Below are 18,033 nucleotides of genomic sequence, written 5' to 3' on the forward strand. Positions count from 1 at the left end.
GGGTTTCTGAACTCATACTCCCAATATTGCAGTACAGCATGTCATTCTTTTTTTTTGAGATCCTGCCTAAGCACTTAATTCAGTTAACCTTTTTTTTCTGAGGGCATTTAGTATGAAGCAATATTAAATGAATGCTAATTGAGTGAATGTGAAGCAATGCACATTGTCAATAATCGTCGTTTATTTTGATAAAAAAAAAAAAAGATTCTGTCATATATTAACTCAGTGAACTTATAATGTACTGTGGCAAAGTGGTTTGCAGTGCACAGCTGTAGAGGTGATTACGAAACAGAAGACAGACAACAAAGTTCACAATCCAAACACGTTTATTTTTATAATCCTGGTCAGGCGACCCCAAAGAATAATCCCAGGCAATGCACAGCAATATGTATTGCACTGTTCCAAACAAAGGGTTTACAGTCCCAAAATAATAATAACAGTATAACACACACAAAGACACACACATGATCCAGAGTGAGTGCAATGTGCAAGTGGTGAAATACAATTTATTTGTGCACAGTTGTGAAGTGTTGTCCGGGTTGGTGCTGGCCTTAAGCGACAGTTCCCGGTACGTGTTAGCCGTCTAATAAACAAACAAGTTAGACTTATAATTTAGTTATAATTAGACACAACAAAACAAACAAACACTCATAGTACAATTATAGTTCAGAGGTTCTCTCTTAACCATAACAAAGGAACAGACCACCTAGCCACGTACCCTAGCCACGTACTAGTTGCTTATTAGAATATGTAAAATGGTATTCCTTGACACACTTTTGTGCTTTCTCTGCATCGGTGTGCTCTATACTGTAAGCTTCCAATCCGGTGTGTTCTCACTGCTGGTAATGCTGTGATCTGTGAATGCTTCAGGGTTATACACTAATATTATAGTGGTATGCCAATGGGGTTTATTTTTTAGTTCCAGTGGATAAGCCAAGGGCTCTTCGACTGTTCATACGGCACACACATCATATACACTACATTTAACAAACAACATGCTGGTTTTACCTAAAGTTACTTTACGTAGTCGAAGATTAGTGGTAATCTGTGAAACCAGTCCTATTACTCATTCAGAATAAAGTATTTCTAGTTCAGTTATATATGTTCTGATGTTAAGCATGAGATCATATGAATGGGAGCACATGTATAATGATTAATGCAGCAGGAGAAACAATCCCCTAACCTCCTCAATCTTTTTTTTTTTTTGCAGTCTTTTTGATTTAAAATGGCAAACCTGGGCACTGGATGAGTCCACAGTGACCTGTCGTTTGATCAAAATCATTAACTTCAGAAAAATGTTTTATTGTATGTATTATTGGACTGACACCCTGGACTCCTGAGATACTACGCTGTGAGAATGATAATTACTGTTTAGTATTTGAAATCAGTTTAATCATTGAATGTTCACAGACACACATTTTAAAACCACAGCTATACATTGGCTATAGAAGTGGCATACATTTTTAATTAAGATTTTTATACAACCTATTTTCCAATGGTACTATTTGTGGTGTTGGAATACTACTACTAATAATAACAATCATATGAATACTAATTACAATAATAAAAATATGACTGCATATCCTTTACATATATACTGGTTAAATTGTGTATTTCTTACTAGTTCAGAGATCTGATTAGATCAAGATAAAGCAAAATAGATTCTCTGCCATACTCAGGCCCTGATTAGCATTAGTCTTGGAATACTTAAATTAAGGTAATAGGTAGACCAACATTAGTGCTATTCTGAGTCTCTGAAGACAATCCGCTCTCTCAAAAGAAACTTTTTTAGTGGACAGCAATGGAATCAAGCTTGAATTGCGATCAAGGTTTAATATAAAAAAAAGTGCCAAAATAACTCGTCAAATCCCGTGCATTGAATTCAAAGGCACTTGCTTTTAAATTGAGGCTAAACTGCAGAGAATTGGAACACATCATACAGAAAAGGAAGCTTTGTGGTTGTGTTATAATATGTAAAAACCGTTTTTTTACACTTCCACATCCAGTATCACTAAGGAAATAGTAACACATAGTTTTGTAATTTAAAGGTAATATGGATTTGTAAAGATGCATCGTGCGGTTGGGGTTATTAGAGATGTATGGAATTGAGGCTGTTGGCTCATTCATTATGATTAAAGTTTGGAAGAAAGGGCCAGTCCAGAAGGTTACAATTTCAAATAAAAATGAAATGATAAGCTTGATACAACACCATAGCCTGGTATTTAATAAATTATGAAACAGAGTTAATTAACCTAATGCTCAGATATAATATATTATAAGCTATTCAACCACTATGCATTGATGTATTTATTGTCCTGGTCTTTAAATTATCTTGCATAAATTGGACTTGGCATGCATTTCCAGCAGATTGTGTTCAGTCAGTACCTTCATTTACTGTCAAAAAGGAAGTGCGATCTTGTGAAGAGGGTCCCATGGAGCTAAATGGGTATTTTAGTTCATACACTATTTATAAAAAAAAATTTCCATTTACTATACTAGGGTAAATGTAGCTCTGGGTGTTTTCATTTTCAATCTTCATTATGGTAAGGAGGTTCTATACAGCAGGTAGTACTGTAGATAAACACTACTTATGAATTAACAATCTATCCCAGAACCTCACAGAATCCATTAATAAAAATGTAAAGACTTACAATACAAAAAGGATATTGTGATAGAGAGCCCAGTGAAGAGAAAACCACACTAACCCCAGTGTTTAAAGGCTAAGGGACCTGAATTTATTTATCAAATCAATTTATATTTTATATAGCACCTTTCATAGTGGACCACCATCACAAAACACTTTACAAGATGCAGTAACAAGAAAATACATACTATACAGTTTAAAAAAAACAAACAATAATAAGAATAATAAAAAACAGTGCATAATACATGATAGTAGCATAAAACATTAAATAGTAGCAGCAACACAGCAGTTAATAGCAGATATCAAGCTTAAAGAGCATGGAAAGCAAGAGAGAACAAGTGGGTCTTGAGAGTTGATTTAAAGCGAGCGACGGTGGGAGCATCACGCACCAAAGCTGGGTGAGAGTTCCAAAGAGTCGGAGCCATGAAGCTAAACAAGCGTTCTCCAAGTGTGGTGCACTTTTGCTTGGGGATAACAAGCAGGCCAGAGTCGGAGGACCTCAGCTTGCGGGCAGGGACATAGCGGGTCAGCAGGTTGAGGAGGTACTCCGGACCTGTGTGATGAAGGGCATTGTAGGGGAGCAGGAGAGTTTTGAAAGTAATCCTGAACTTTACAAGTAGCCAGTGCAGCTGAGCAAGACGGGGGGTGATGTGATCACATTTTTTACATCTGGTAAGGATCCTGGTAGCGGCATTCTGAACTAGCTGCAGTTGGTTCCAGTTGTAAATACTATTTTTGTGAAAGCAATAGTACTACAGGAAAATAAGAGCTTCCAGACAGCTTGACATGTTATGATGTATCTCAAGGCACAGAACAATATATTGTATCGTATGGTGGTACTGAAGTCACAAATTCAAAAGACCAAGAGAATGAAAAAAGCAAACAGAGACACACAACAGACAGGAGGTCTTTTTTCTCAGTGTCAGGTGAAAGACATTCCTGGGAGACGTTGAAAAAGTCTGACATTTTCCAAAATGAATATGATATCAAACAAACACATATAAAAGACCAAAAAGGAAAAATATGTTACAAGTTAAGTAAGTTTTGATAGGAACAAGGTTGCATTCAGAAATCAATTTAAAAAAGCAAGTCTTCATCCCAAGGCAAAACAAATTACAGGTAATGGAGTTCACTTCTGATGAATCATTTTTGACCATGTCTGATGTGGTTTCGAGTTTGGGATCATACACATCTTTACTGGTCTCACTCATTGTGCATAATTGCAGATTTGATTTTAAAAATCTTAAATTATTTTCTAGACTAGGGTGCGACCAAATCAAAACTTTGACACACCTGCTAATCGCACTTAACTGCATTTAATAGTGTTCTCTTTTTTTGGAAGTACCTTATTTCTTCTACTCATAAAAATAAAACGCTATTAAAATACATTTTTGTTAAGTGCAATTAGCGGGTTGTCAAAGTTTTGATTTGGTCCCAGCCTAGGACTGTGATCCAAAACTGATTTTTTCTGAAATTAGTCCCAACTACTGTAGAACTCTCTAAACATTTGAATCTACTATGTCAGTTTTATGTTACTTTTATCCATTTATCAATTTACTACTTTTTAGAAAAGACAATATTACCTGCTGGATAGTGTTTGTTTTATCAGTAGTTGGCTCAAGTCCAATCATTCATTTGGAAAGTTAGTTTGGGTTGTGGTTTACTTCTCCTGCTTCTATTGCACAGTAAGCTACAGAATAGAGGAAGGACGTTTGTTTATTTTTGTCACAGTTCCTTTATGTTACTAATAGTAGTCACAGGATTTCAAGAAAAGAAAAAAAAAACATTGCAAATGTGATTCAGATCAATTTCTCTGTCTTTTTAGTGTTGGTATTACTGTTATGTTTAATAAAAATAGGAAATTAGATCTTGTAAAGAGGGTCCCATGGGTCTAAATGGGTATTTTAGTTCATACACTATTTATGGAAATAAAAGATGAAATGAAATGTAACTTGTCAGAGAGACTGAATTTTCAAGCAGTTCAAAAATTCCATTTACTGTTGTAACAGTTTTAACACCTATTAATTAATTAGAAAAAGTACTTTAGTTGTAGCTGCTACGCCACTCCCAAGCTGGTAATGGGGAGAAGAGGAAAATCCAAGTTAAGATTCTGTTTTTTATTATTGAGCAAGGACTTCTAAAACTACCAGCACCACTCCCAAGCACATGACCAAGAGACCAATTCAAAGTTTATTAGCACAAAGGGCAACTATCCATTTAACAGCAATAGTTTTAATGTAGCAGCAATCAGGTGACAAGTAAAAAAGGGTCAGCCCTTAGCAGCAGTGTGTACTACAAAAACACAATCAAACCAAAATAAATATCAAATGTGAAACAAATCAAATATTATCAGTGAAAATAATAAATAAATAAAACCACAACCAAATCTCAAATATGTATTCACACACAAAAAAGAATATCACAATCCAAAAATATAAAGTGTACTAATACTAAAAATAATTAATTATCTACCACCAAGCAACTGGTACTCTAGACTGGTCAGGCTCTCACATTAACAAAATGTCTGCATCAGAACCAATGCACAGTAGTGATACAATCGTGGTAAAATTACAAGTTTAAAATATACAAATCCTTGTTTTTGCAACAACCTTAAAATAGTTACACACAATAAGTAAAAACACATACACGATACACATTGCCCTAATACGGAGCGTGGAGGGTTAGGCTGTTCAGTAATAATTTGAATTCAGTGCTTATCTATACAGAATACTGCAGATGTGGATCTCTGAGGTTACGAAATAGCGCAACATGTTAAAAGCATGCCAGGATTACACTGAGATTGTTAAATGCAAAAAAATGTTCTGAGTAGATTAGTGAGAAGGTTTGCATTTGGGTGGAGTTACTTTACACCCGTTTCCATGATAAATTGCCCCCCACTATCTTGCTTATCTTTGGAAGAGCTTTGATGCAGATGAAAATCAGACCTGTGCTTCACAAGGTAACTTCTCCACCGTTTATCAAGCACACTCAACTCCAGCATCTTCACTATGACCGCAGTTGTGCTTTTTCCAGCCTCCTGATCGACAAGCAGAAAGTGATGACTCGGTTCCAGCACAGATCAGGTCATCCAACAAGATTGGCCCTGTCCCTGTAAATGAACATACAAGCAGACACTATCACACTAAAACAACTGCAAGAGGAGAACGGATGGACACAGAAGATTATATTCTGGAAATGCAACTTTTCAGACAAGAATACAATTATTGTAATGGTATGAAACCAGCAAGAATCTACAACACAATCCTTTAATGGCAGTTGCTTCTTGCTGTTATTTTGTACGCTTTTCTACTGGACATGTTCCTGCATTCTAGATTTGGTAAGACCTGTGGTTTGTTCACAAAATACAGCAAAAGCTAATTGTGTTTGATGTAAAATCAGGTTTCTTGAATCTTAGTGGATGTGTATATACTTGCATCAAATGTGCCAGGCTCTTAATGTGGAAAAGCCAATTGTTTATACTAACCGTGACCATCAGTATAGAATTCAGTTGCTTGCTGGTACCCCAACATGCGGCAAAAAACTGTTGCAGCTTTAATGTCCCAGCCATCATTACATATTGTTCCCCAGTCTCCATTGTGAAACAGTTCTGCTCGTCCTTGCTTAGAAGTACCAACAATTCTTGCGTTTGAATATTGACCTCAAAAGAGAACAAAAATGGTGATTTTTCAAAAATTAAAAAATAAATACCCAAAAGTTGATTTTCATGATCTTGTTTTTAATCTGCCGCTGTTTAGGTTTTCACTTCTTAAACGTAAAAGGTTTTCACTTTTTGTGGGTTTGTTGTAGGTTAATAAATTATAAATAACCTTATTTAAACTTCAACTAGATTAACAGCAAGTAGCATGTGGCCCACATATTCACATTGTGTACCTGAGTTTCCCTTTTCTCCCTTGGCTCCTGGTGTTCTAGCAATTCCTTGACTTCCTGTGTCTCCCTTTGTGCCTGGAAGCCCCCTTAGCCCTGAATAATAATAATAATAATAATAATAATAATAATAATAATAATAATAATAATACTACATTTATAGATAGTCTGCAATTCCATTAGGGAATTACATGACATAAACCTGAGGTATCCTCATGCATATATTCCTGATTTAACTTTCCAGGTATAATGGAGGTTCACTGGGACAGTTCAGGACAGCTGAGGTTTTTTTTAAAACTCACATCCCAGTGCATACCCAGTGCTCTGTATCTCTTTTCTTTACTTGATGTAGGACCAGAATGCACTGATGATAAAAAGTCTGAACTATCCCAGACTGCCCCAGTGCACACATGGTCACCTTAGGTATGTAAATATTAGTTTAATCACCCTTACCAATGCCTTGTTCACCCTTCTGTCCTGTACGTCCTTGAACACCTAAAGATTGAAGAGAAAAATGTCAAGCATATTCATTTATCTGAACTCAGCAAGTGTAAATAAGAATACACACAGAAAGTATAGAAACTAGAATTTTCTGTTGGCTCGTGTTGTTCTACATTGTTTTAATACTGCTGTAACAAGTAATGCCATTTCTGGGGATTTGTTGATAACCTGGAAAGTCCAATGCAAAATACAAACAAAGCACCCAATAATGTGATGGTTCAATAAATCGGATTGTGGGACAGTGTATGTCTGTAGACCATTTCTTTCATTGAGACGTTGCTACCGATTCCCATAAAGTGTAGACGTTCTGTTACAAACTCCACCCAACCATGGTGATCACAACCCAAGTGTCACAAACCCTATGACGACTGGTCTGTGATCTGATTTGGCGAGTCAAGGAAAGGTCCTGGGGCACATCTGAATCAGACAGATTCATTTTTAAGGATGCATTTTATTTTACTTCAGAAAAAGACTGACCCATTAAAGTTGCCATTCAGTTGGTAATATGTATTTATAACCTGAATGAATTAAAGAGCCAGTATACTGTACATATTAGTTCTAACAATACCTGCAAGGTGTATTGGACCTTGTTGTGCTTTTTTCTGTTGCTTGAAATAACTGTACTTTGTTTGACATTATCTGATTCAGGCAACTCTGATCTATCCTAAAGCTTGGTGGTATGTTTACAAGGGGTGTGCAAAAACGTGTTACTTGTACTAGGAAATGTCTTTAAGAAGCATTTATCGGCAGATATTTAATAAATCTACTGATGAATGTGTTTAACACTTCAATACAAGTTGTTACTATAAAGCTGAAAGTTTGATATGGGGAAAGGGTTATACAACTGTTAATAACTAACAATGTATGTTTTTCAAAGCTATATATTACTGCAAAGCAGTATATTAAAAAAAAATAAAGCCACATTTACCTTGGTTCCCTTTGTCTCCTTTTACACCCGTATATCCATTCGGTCCTTGTATTCCTTACATATATAAACAGTGAAAATAACTGCATTAATAACATTGACATGGGTGCCAGGGGCCAAAATGGACTCCGAGTCGATCATATCAGATCATATCATATCATACTGTAGCATAATACAGTATCAAATGCTATCTAGTAAAGGGTACTAGGATTTTTTTAATCTATAGTATCTATGCGGTACACCCTGATTGAGAAATTGAATAGTGAAATGTCTACTTACCTCTTTCTCCTTTAGTTCCTTTCGTGCCCACAGCCCCTTGCAATCTAAAACAAGCTAACAAGGGGCTCCATTTGGCCAGTCCGACACTGTGCTAAGTAATGGTTGATATTATAATATCCTGAAACAGAACAGGATTAGCTTCCCTGGATTGATTCAAGTTAAGGGGTTGTGATAGCAATCTGCATCTTTAGCATGTATCCTGGATCAGAAACGTAGAAGACTGAAGCATCACATCACCTTTTTCCCCTCTCTCTCCTTTTTGCCCAGTGGCTCCTTTTATTCCAGAGGTCTCTTAGGAGAAGGAAGTCAGACAATGAGAAAAATGCCAGAAAAAAGCAAAATGCATGACGTAATTCAATCTGATAACAATAGCATTTTAATTCAAGATGACAGTTACCTGGGTTTCCATTTGGACCTGTATCTCCGTTAATTCCTCTCTCCCTTCTCTCCTTGTGCTCCCTGAAGACCGTCCTTCCTGTTTTCACCAGGAGCACCTGTGTGATGAAGGTTTACAATGCACTGCAATACAACATAATACAATACAATACCATACAATGCACTGTAATACAATTCAATGCAATACAACATAATACAATGAAATACAATACAATAAAACATTTTAAAAATCAATCATGGTGCCTGATTTCTGTATTTTTCTTTTTTCAGGTTGGTGCTTTAACACACTAAATCAGGTGAAATTCAATCAGCGCTAATCAAGGTTTTAAATTCAGTTTTCAAAGCACTAGCAATATTAACACTGCTCTCCCTTTTCTTCTGTTGACACACTTTGCTCGTATTTTATTCTTTATTTTGGAATATGCAGATGTTTCAAAGACAATGCTGGATATAAAAAGTTGCTACTCCTTCGTGGTGCCCAATCACTTAATGTGTTGTAGCTCAAAACTAACTCCTGTGGTCTAGCAGTGTAAGTGTTGAAACTTAATAAAATCGGAGCCCTTAAATAAAATACAAAAAAAAAAAAAAAAAAACATTTACTCACCTTTGACAAAACATCAGATATCTGTATACTTGACTTGGTTTCATAGTTTTGCGTCAGTATTGTATGAGGGAGTGTTTGAAGATATGGAGGAATTACAGATTCAAAACTGTGTCGGTCATGCATCAAAAATGTAAAGTGCCATATTATAGCATGTCAAATTATACATAACAAATTTAAACCAATGACATTCCTTGTCAAAATAATAAAATAAATTGACAAAAATGACAGCTTAGAGCACTTAAAAACAAATCCGGAATTGAAATTTGGTAACATCAACATATAAAAAATGTAATAAAACTGCTTATAATGATTTCCAGACCTCTATTGTAAAAGATTAATCTTGTATGACTGATTCATGCACAGGCCATTATTATTATTATTATTATTATTATTATTATTATTATTATTATTATTTTCAGGGAGAAGTAGCAGATCTGATGCTAACTGAAATGTAAAGGATCCCATGCTGCTTATAAAATCTTCCACAATGAGCTAAATGAACCTAACAAGTGCAGTCTCATTGCAAGAGGCTCTAACAACTAGCACATTTTAATTGTATTTTAATAAGGCAAGATTCAGTTTAAGACGGTGTGAAAAAAACTGTTTGGGGAACAAAGACAATAACAGTATAATCATGTGCCCCCTAACAACTTTGTAGTGTGTATCTTTAAGTGACGATCTCTGATGTACTTCTATGGAATATTAGCACATTGTTTTTAATTCTCAGATGGTATGTGTGGAAAAGCTACTCCAATGTATTGTACAGATCAGGGCTCTTACCATCGTCTCCTTTCTCCCCAGGTGAACCAGTCTCTCCTCTTAACCCTACAATACAAATTGAAAAACTAAATAAAAGCAACATTAAAAAAAAGAAAGATATACATTTTGGTGTGCTCAAGCATGTCGATTTTACTCAGCATATTCAACACAGATCTTGAAAGGGTAATACAATCAAATCATGTTAATATCACAAAGGGACTGAGAAGAATGATGGCAATAGGTGGGGCTGACTTTATGAGCACATTCTTATTACAACCTGGGTAAATAAGCATTAAGCACTCATACTATACCGTTGGGCCCATGCTCTCCTTTGTCTCCCTTTGATCCAGGACCTCCAGCTTGTCCTCTTGGTCCAGTCTCTCCCATATCGCCTTTCACACCCTTTTGACCTTGAAGACCTGTCATTAAAAATAAGGATTTCTGTTCATGCGTTTTATTATCAGTCACTGTATACTTATTGAATAATCCTAAAAAGATATTATGCACATGCGTTTTCATTTATTTGCTTCTGCAAAATAAGACAATTATTATTGAGCCTTATTAAGACATTCTTAATTTAGATAACAAAAGACTTTCATGAATTTGTAAGTCTGTCTTACACCTAATACTTCCCAAATGGCCATATTCGATTATACAGAGTAATGGTTAACTGACATTTCAAAGGTTATACAAAAACAGAATATGAATTTCAGCAAAGTGATTTTACCTTGGTTTCCAATTTCTCCCTTAATACCATTCAACCCTGGGAGGCCAGTCTCTCCTTTTATACCTGTACCACCCTTTGGACCAGCGATACCCAAGAAAAAAACAGTAACAGAAGTTACATTAATGACAAAATACATTTAGTATGTTCAAAACACTAATAAAAGTATATATGTAAGAAATATTCACATACGAATATCACAAGTTCTCCACTCACGAGTTTCACATTGGGAAGCGTATTGGTCTTTGCTTTTGCACTTACTTCAGCATAGGGCCCTTGGATTGAAATCCGACTCCTCGGGTCACTTAAAAAGGGAGGCTAAGGATTGGATGGTCAAGGTGGCCTAATTGCACCTATTTCCATTACGTGTGCCCATTACTTGTGCTATCTCTGTTCTCTTGATAAATATAGGGGACTCTGTACACAGTGAGTGCTGCAAATTAATGCATCTATAAAACTATCACAAATGTCTCACCTGGCAGGCCAGGGTCTCCTTTGCTTCCTCTAGGTCCTGGTAGCCCTGTCCTAAGAAATATTGTTATTTTACTGTTTATATATATATACTGTATATATATATATTTTTAAATAATTTGAATAAAAGCTCATAACGAATACCTGGTGTTTGAGCGAGGTTCTCCAACTTTATCGCTACATTACTGTTACTTATATTGATGATCTCCAAGTCTTGTTTCAGTTGGCTTATCTCGATAGCCTTTTCATCTAAGCTGCACAGTGATGAATTCATACTTATCTTTTGCTGAAGGTGATGCACACTCTCCTGCATGGTGGCCCTTTCCAGTGTGACAATATCCGTTGCATTCTTGAGGCTTGATAAGATGGACATATTTTCAAGAGTAAAACCATAGTTAGTGGAGGTCTGTTTTATTCAGCTGGAAGCTCTTGTCAGTGAACAGCTTTGAGTGGGGCCAATTGCTCCTTCTCTTTACTCCCTTTTAGTTCACTGTGCATGAGGTAAACTGTAAGAACAATGTTGGTTCAGTGAAAAATGTACGAGGTGTTAACAAAATTGTAAAACTAGAGTGGAATCAATTAATACTATAGAGATACACAGTCATAAAGCCCTTCACTCATTGATGTACAGGTCAAACTGTGTGTTGCCTTGTATGGGGAATTTCACAAAAATACACAGGATATCTGCAAATATTATTTGAAAAATATAATTAATGTATGTCTAAATATTACTTTAATAAAACATTTTTATTAATGGATAGCAACATTGCTGTCTTCCATAGTTTGGAGTTTTCATTGTTATCTTTATGCTAGATGGTATACGTTAAATCAAAATGTAAGGGGTATTTTACTCACCTTTGTACACCATGAGTCCATTCCCTGCTGTTAATAGGACAAGGTAAACGATGACCCAAGAAAGACACCATCTTCAGATTTATTCTCTTTCCTTTTCTTGTCTAAAACAAACAAAAAATGATTATTAAATAATGCTAGCCACAAAAATTGGAACATTGCTTGAAATGTAGAATGTTACAATAGAAAGATTAATACTAGTACATGCATCATATGTATTTAACAATTCTAGATATGTATGGTAAAACTAAAATCTTATATTTAGGGGTACATTTTTAGTTTAATATATATATTTTTTCTGGCGTTATCATTCCTTGTTGAAAATCAAATTGCTTTTCAAAATACAGTAAGGTATTATAAAAAATATTGTTATTATAAAATAACATACTGAAAATAATGATAAAATACAGACACATAAACACCTCCACACCCATAAACATATATCCATACACATGTGCATACTTAGTATGGACACAAATGAGACAACTTGCAAGGTTTGTATCTTACTGCCATACTTACCAATGCATTCTAGGTTAAAGTGACTAGGCATATTAAATCTGTTTTTATCTGACCGATACATTATAATATTCTCCTTGTCTTCTTTGTCTATTGCAGTATTCATTGCAAAAAATCTGCAATTCCTATTTAGTGATCTCTATTCACTGTTTGACTCAGTAATGATTTGTGAAAGTCATTTCCAGTTTAAAATAGGTCATTCCAGAACAAGATCAGTTTTCTAATTTTAGAAAAGAACTAGCTGACCTAAACTAAAATGATTCCCAAAAATGGGTAACTAAAATTAAATCAAGGATTGACAGTCATGTGAAAGGGATTTTCTCTCTTTTTTTTTTTAAATGTGTACCTTAGTAGTTGACCGATACATTACGTACAACTTAAGTTGGATAAAAAAAGTCACAAAACTTCCATTGTGAGTTTGCACGCACATTAATAGTCATCGACTTTCTTACTTGCAAAAATGACAAGCCTACAGATTTCAAGGAAGATGAATCAGAAGCTAGTTCTGTCACAACTCCCATAAAATGCTTTGGTATAATTAATAATAATAATAATAATAATAATAATAATAATAATAAAACTTTTAAAGCAGTTTAGGAGGTGCATGATGAATGCTGTTATGTAGATTCCCCTGTAACGTATAGTGTTTAGTTCACAGCTTTTAAACATGAAAAAGAATATTACACTCAGCTACAAATGGAAATTTAACAAAACATACATACACATGAACAAGCACCCTCCGCAATAGGCGAGTTGTGGAAAGTCATGGTATTGGATGCAAATGATAGCGGATTCCTCACACCTTAATGGACACAAAGAAAAACACACTATTTAAAAAATATATCGTGGCTACGGAATTTAAAACAAGTTTATCCTATAGTTTACCTATGCCTCTCGTTGAAATACACTGGGCTGATTTTCAAAGCTTTTTGAGTATAAAGTTTAAGATTTTCTGTGATTGTGGAACTTAATACTACACAATTAACAGGCCTCAATAATGAAGACGCAGTAACAACATGTCTCATCTGTACAGGGTTTAACAACAACAGTTGCCTACCCCATTCTTTCAACACCCAAGATTCTCATATTCAATGCAGCACTCCACCATCTAGTGGATGTATGCAGTGTAAGCAGTGCCACACATGGATGAAGTTTACCACAATGTAAGATTTGTTACAAGTCTGCAAGCCCGCCAATGTTTTCTTGTCAGTCTGGAAATTAGAAGACAAGTGTGGTACATTACTAGTAGGTACTGGGATTAGATAGGAGAGTTGCTGATTTGTGCATTTCCTTTTTACCACAGAAGTATTGGTTACTAATGTGATGAACAGACTAAAGAATGTGATAAACTGTGTACTGCACTATGTGACTGTAGGTTCTAATACCATTATTATATACTGAACAGAGGGGTCGCTTCTAATAGAACCGGTTGAACATAAGAATTGTAACACATGCAACACATCATGGTTTCTTTTTCGATTCATTTACTGGCCACAGGGTGTCGCTCAAAACCCTAATTTTGCTTTAAAACAATTCTGTAAAGCAATTGGGAAGATAGGATGTGCTCTAAGCATTATATATCCGATGTTATCATTGTTGGGTTTGTTCAATGCATGAATAGACAAGGAAAGCATGATCCCACAAATAAATAGAAATATACAATTATTACTATTAAATTTAAAACTGAATACAATTTGTCGAATCAGTTTAACATGCATTTGCAAAATAAACACTTTTGTATCAAACCATAAAATATAAAATGATAATGTAGCCTATAGGATTATTGTACTCAGTTTCTAGTGCTCTGTAAAATCCTTATAGTAGGAAACTGGGATCTTTCACATCGTTTGCGTTTAAAACAAAAAATGCTCAACACGAGTTAATTAAACCAACTGTGCCAAGATTATTAAATATAAAAACTATTATTCTCAGATAATACATTTAAATTCGCTTTAAGCCATAATAAAATGAATCAGTTTTTCTTTCTTTAAAAAAAAAAAAAAAAATTTACACTAAGTTTCTGATTACAAAAACAACGCTGCATAACGCGAGATGGCTGATACTTGTGCAGCAAGTTTATTGTAACTTTCATATACGTAATGAGACACACATATAATCAAAACATTGAAAAGAAAAACATGCATCATATTTAAACAGAATCTAGTGTTTATTCAAACCGTTTACTTTGATACTTTTAGTTTTTGTGCATCTAAATTTATTCTCACACAGTCATTACAAACACCAAGAAGTGGCTTTAATGTTTCTGTTAATGTATACATGGTGGTACCGATCATATAGCGGTAAATGTATATTGACGTTCGCTCGACAGGTCATTTCAACAACCTTTAGGAATTTGTATCTCATCAAAATATCTGGAAACGTGTTTGTGTTTTGGTTTCATACGAAAAACTGCTCTTTTATAGGCTATTAAACATATGGTTTTACGTGGATTAATTCAGTTCTTCATATTTAGAATCCTTATTTAGGAGTTCCAGATACGAAGCATGGGATTCTGGAACATCAAATTATTTCATATTGAACTACACAGAAAACCCCAAAGTAATTCTAAATAAATTAAATCAAGTTACATTTACTTAAATTCAGAATGTTACTCATAACACTCGTCCATTTTAAGTTAGTTGAACATTCAAATTCACTTTAGTTGTTCCAACGTAAATCGTCTGAGTAGAATCAGAGGACTAGATTACCATCGGCCCTTGCGGGACTTGTACAATTTATTTTTGTTATTGTTTGTTGTTTATTGTGTTGTTGTTTTGTGTGTGTGCGGTTACACAAGTGTGTTGTCTTTGCGTGTCTCTTGTGCCCCCGCCTGCACCGTTACACGTGTTCTTTGTGTTGTGTGTGGCCATTGCTGATCAGTCTGCAGATGTGACCTCCCTCCCTTCTGCACATCTCTGCAACTGTCTGGTTCTTGCACTTGTAAATGCGGCAATGACAGCTGATGAAGTAGCTTGCTTGCACATTTTTTTTTTTTTTTTTTTTTGCCTCTGCTACATTTTTGTTGTTTAAATGAAAATGTTTGAACTAGCTTGATTATTAGAAAGTTAATCTATCAAGTTACATGAATATACATGTTATGAGTTTATTCAGCCCCAGGGAAAGTTGTCCTAACAAAAACTAAATGAGTAGCTAAATTTAATTATATTAAGGCAACGAGTTTACTCTGTTTTTTGGAATAAACTTGACTTATCAGGGTTTACAGGGTAAGAATCCTTTGTTGTTCAGAATACAATACAATAAACGCAATAAGGAAATTAAGCCCAAATGAATCATATTTTTCTATATGGAACGCGTGGGAGCTTGTTCTAAGAATCCCGTGATGTTAGTTCAGGTTATTGCCATGCGACTGTGCTTCTTTAAAATAGCCATTAAAAAACATTTATAATTGTACCGTAATTTCATTTTGATGAAAAGCCAAAACCACTCTTCCGCGTTAATGCACGATTCACAAGACAGCATTCTCAATAGAGTCTGGAAATAAATTTAGTAGGAAGCTGTTGTGATCAGTCTTATTAGGGCTGTTTATTTAGATTGTTTTACGTGCCTGGGTTAAGATTTTTCTTAGCCATGCAACCCATTCATTTTGTATTTTGGCATTTTCATAAAAATACAAATATGTTCTGTTATTAATAGGCAGGCATAAGGTCAAATCGTTGTGTAGCTGCCACGTAGAGCCAAAAAAAAAAAAAAACATCTAACCAAAAAAACACTTACCTGAGAAAACATTACCAGTCTTTTTCAAATTGCCTGAGTGAATATGAGGCGTTTTTCATGTGTTCCCAAAACCATTAGGCGGCGCTTTAGTGTACAAATTAAACAAGGGGATACTGTATTGGCTATACAGCCTTACTGCATTTTGCACATTGGGTGATCCAAAAATATGTTAATAATATAGCCAATATACAATAGCTAAACGTTGGTGTGTTTTAATTCACAATACATGGCACACCATTAGTTGATTGTTTCTTTGTTATTGTGTTTTTTTTTTTTTTTTTGTTACTTTACAGGGGACAATACATAGGCCTACTCACCAGAAAAATCACCGTGGTTATATTTTGCATGGAATCTGCTTTGAATATTTTTGGAAAGAGCTATTGAAACATAATGTTTGCCATCAACGCTCACACAAATTGTTGTAAAATCTTTTTTACCACTGTGTCTGTTATGCCAATATGTTTTTTCATCTTTCCGGAAGACCCCATCCTTGTGTCTTCTGCGCTACAATTTTGAAAGGAAATCCTTTATCAAATGCGAGCGTGACAGGAATTCTTTGGCTTTTGTCACAAATTACCCAGTTCCAATACCCGCCACTGGGAAGCAGCAAAATTGCATCACAACGCGGGTACAAACGGCAACCTACCTTTCTGCAATATTTCTTTTAGGCTACTAAACATAATTTGCGATTTGTAAGGGTAACTAATAATGAATTAACTTGTTATTAAGTTATGAGGTAAACATATTATGTAGGTACCTTTCTGAATTCGTTTTAGTGTACACGCATACTAACATATTTCATTTAAAAAAGAATAGGCCGACTCAGCCTGCAATATACATGAGTCGCTGGGTGCATTCAGCACAGACCCAGGACAGAGCTTCAGGTTTACACGGGTATTGACAAGTTTCGTCTTTAACATATTTTCACAGTTCTGGCATACATCATATAATGTAAGCTATATGAAAACTACATGTATTATGATAGAACAGAATTGTCATTAAGCCTTAGCAAATTTAAGTGTTTGGAAAACAAAAGCTTACAGAATATGAATTATAATTACAACTTTGTATAGACCTACATAACATTTATCATTTTAAAAATCATATTCCCGTCACCAAAGTTCCGTTGGTCGTTAAAACAACGAGACAGGACATTAGGAAGGTGGCTTCTTTCGTTGAGAAAAATAATTAGTTTTTTTTTTCTTTACAAAATAACAAAAAGAACACATTATTATTTGTCAGTAAAGAAACTTGCAGAAAATACTTACCACGCGACCCTTCTGTTTCGAATAGTTTGTGTTTTTAAGTTGCAATAAAAGGATTGAATAAAAACGCCCATCAAATAGAAACATGGCGTTTACATGAGCAAACAAATGAATAAACAGACAATTGGCTGTAGGCTACGACTACAACAGTCTTCCAGAAAAATATTAACGTAACTTGTTGTTTTGGTGTTTTAATATTAAAACGCTGATTTAAAACACGTGTGTTTCAGAGGAAGACAATCGGGGCATTCCAAAAGCCTGACAATATGTGTTCGAAAACGGCACCGTCAACAATTACTGGTGGAACAATTAAAAAGGAAATATTATTGTTGTTCTTAGGTAGCTGCGACGCCAGTATGCTCCACGGTCGCAATAATCCTTCAAACAGTAAAATATATTGATGTAAAAATGAACCGGGGGATGTAAACGCAAATTTCGTTGCAATAATGTTAAGTTTCCTTTTGAGTATATTGAATG

General features: G+C 35.0%; 1 protein-coding gene across 9 annotated transcripts in view; it reads right to left on the minus strand.

Moving 5' to 3' along the window:
* Positions 1 to 317: 317 nt before the first annotated feature.
* Positions 318 to 18,033, minus strand: part of LOC131738188 (macrophage receptor MARCO-like) — an 18,091-nt gene continuing 375 nt past the window's right edge. Inside the window, exons 1-13 of one of the 9 annotated variants that reach the window (XM_059032401.1) lie at positions 17,560 to 17,625; positions 13,614 to 13,767; positions 13,279 to 13,358; positions 12,044 to 12,144; positions 11,333 to 11,544; positions 11,193 to 11,242; positions 10,721 to 10,793; positions 10,305 to 10,412; positions 10,015 to 10,059; positions 8,632 to 8,728; positions 8,235 to 8,525; positions 7,959 to 8,012; positions 7,006 to 7,024 (exon numbers count right to left, since the gene is read on the minus strand). In XM_059032401.1, coding sequence (XP_058888384.1) covers positions 8,661 to 8,728; positions 10,015 to 10,059; positions 10,305 to 10,412; positions 10,721 to 10,793; positions 11,193 to 11,242; positions 11,333 to 11,544; positions 12,044 to 12,144; positions 13,279 to 13,323 — 702 coding nt within the window. In that variant the 5' untranslated portion in view covers positions 13,324 to 13,358; positions 13,614 to 13,767; positions 17,560 to 17,625 and the 3' untranslated portion in view covers positions 7,006 to 7,024; positions 7,959 to 8,012; positions 8,235 to 8,525; positions 8,632 to 8,660. Of the gene's footprint in view, positions 584 to 4,227; positions 4,335 to 4,815; positions 5,754 to 6,128; positions 6,303 to 6,535; positions 6,626 to 6,982; positions 7,025 to 7,958; positions 8,013 to 8,234; positions 8,526 to 8,631; positions 8,729 to 10,014; positions 10,060 to 10,304; positions 10,413 to 10,720; positions 10,794 to 11,192; positions 11,243 to 11,332; positions 11,695 to 12,043; positions 12,145 to 12,559; positions 12,699 to 13,278; positions 13,359 to 13,613; positions 13,768 to 17,559 lie in introns of those variants that run through there. The other 8 variants (XM_059032399.1, XM_059032402.1, XM_059032404.1 and 5 more) reach the window with 8 other exon arrangements.

This window comes from Acipenser ruthenus, chromosome 10 (genome assembly GCF_902713425.1).
Source record: "Acipenser ruthenus chromosome 10, fAciRut3.2 maternal haplotype, whole genome shotgun sequence".
Classification (NCBI taxonomy): Eukaryota; Metazoa; Chordata; class Actinopteri; order Acipenseriformes; family Acipenseridae; genus Acipenser; species Acipenser ruthenus.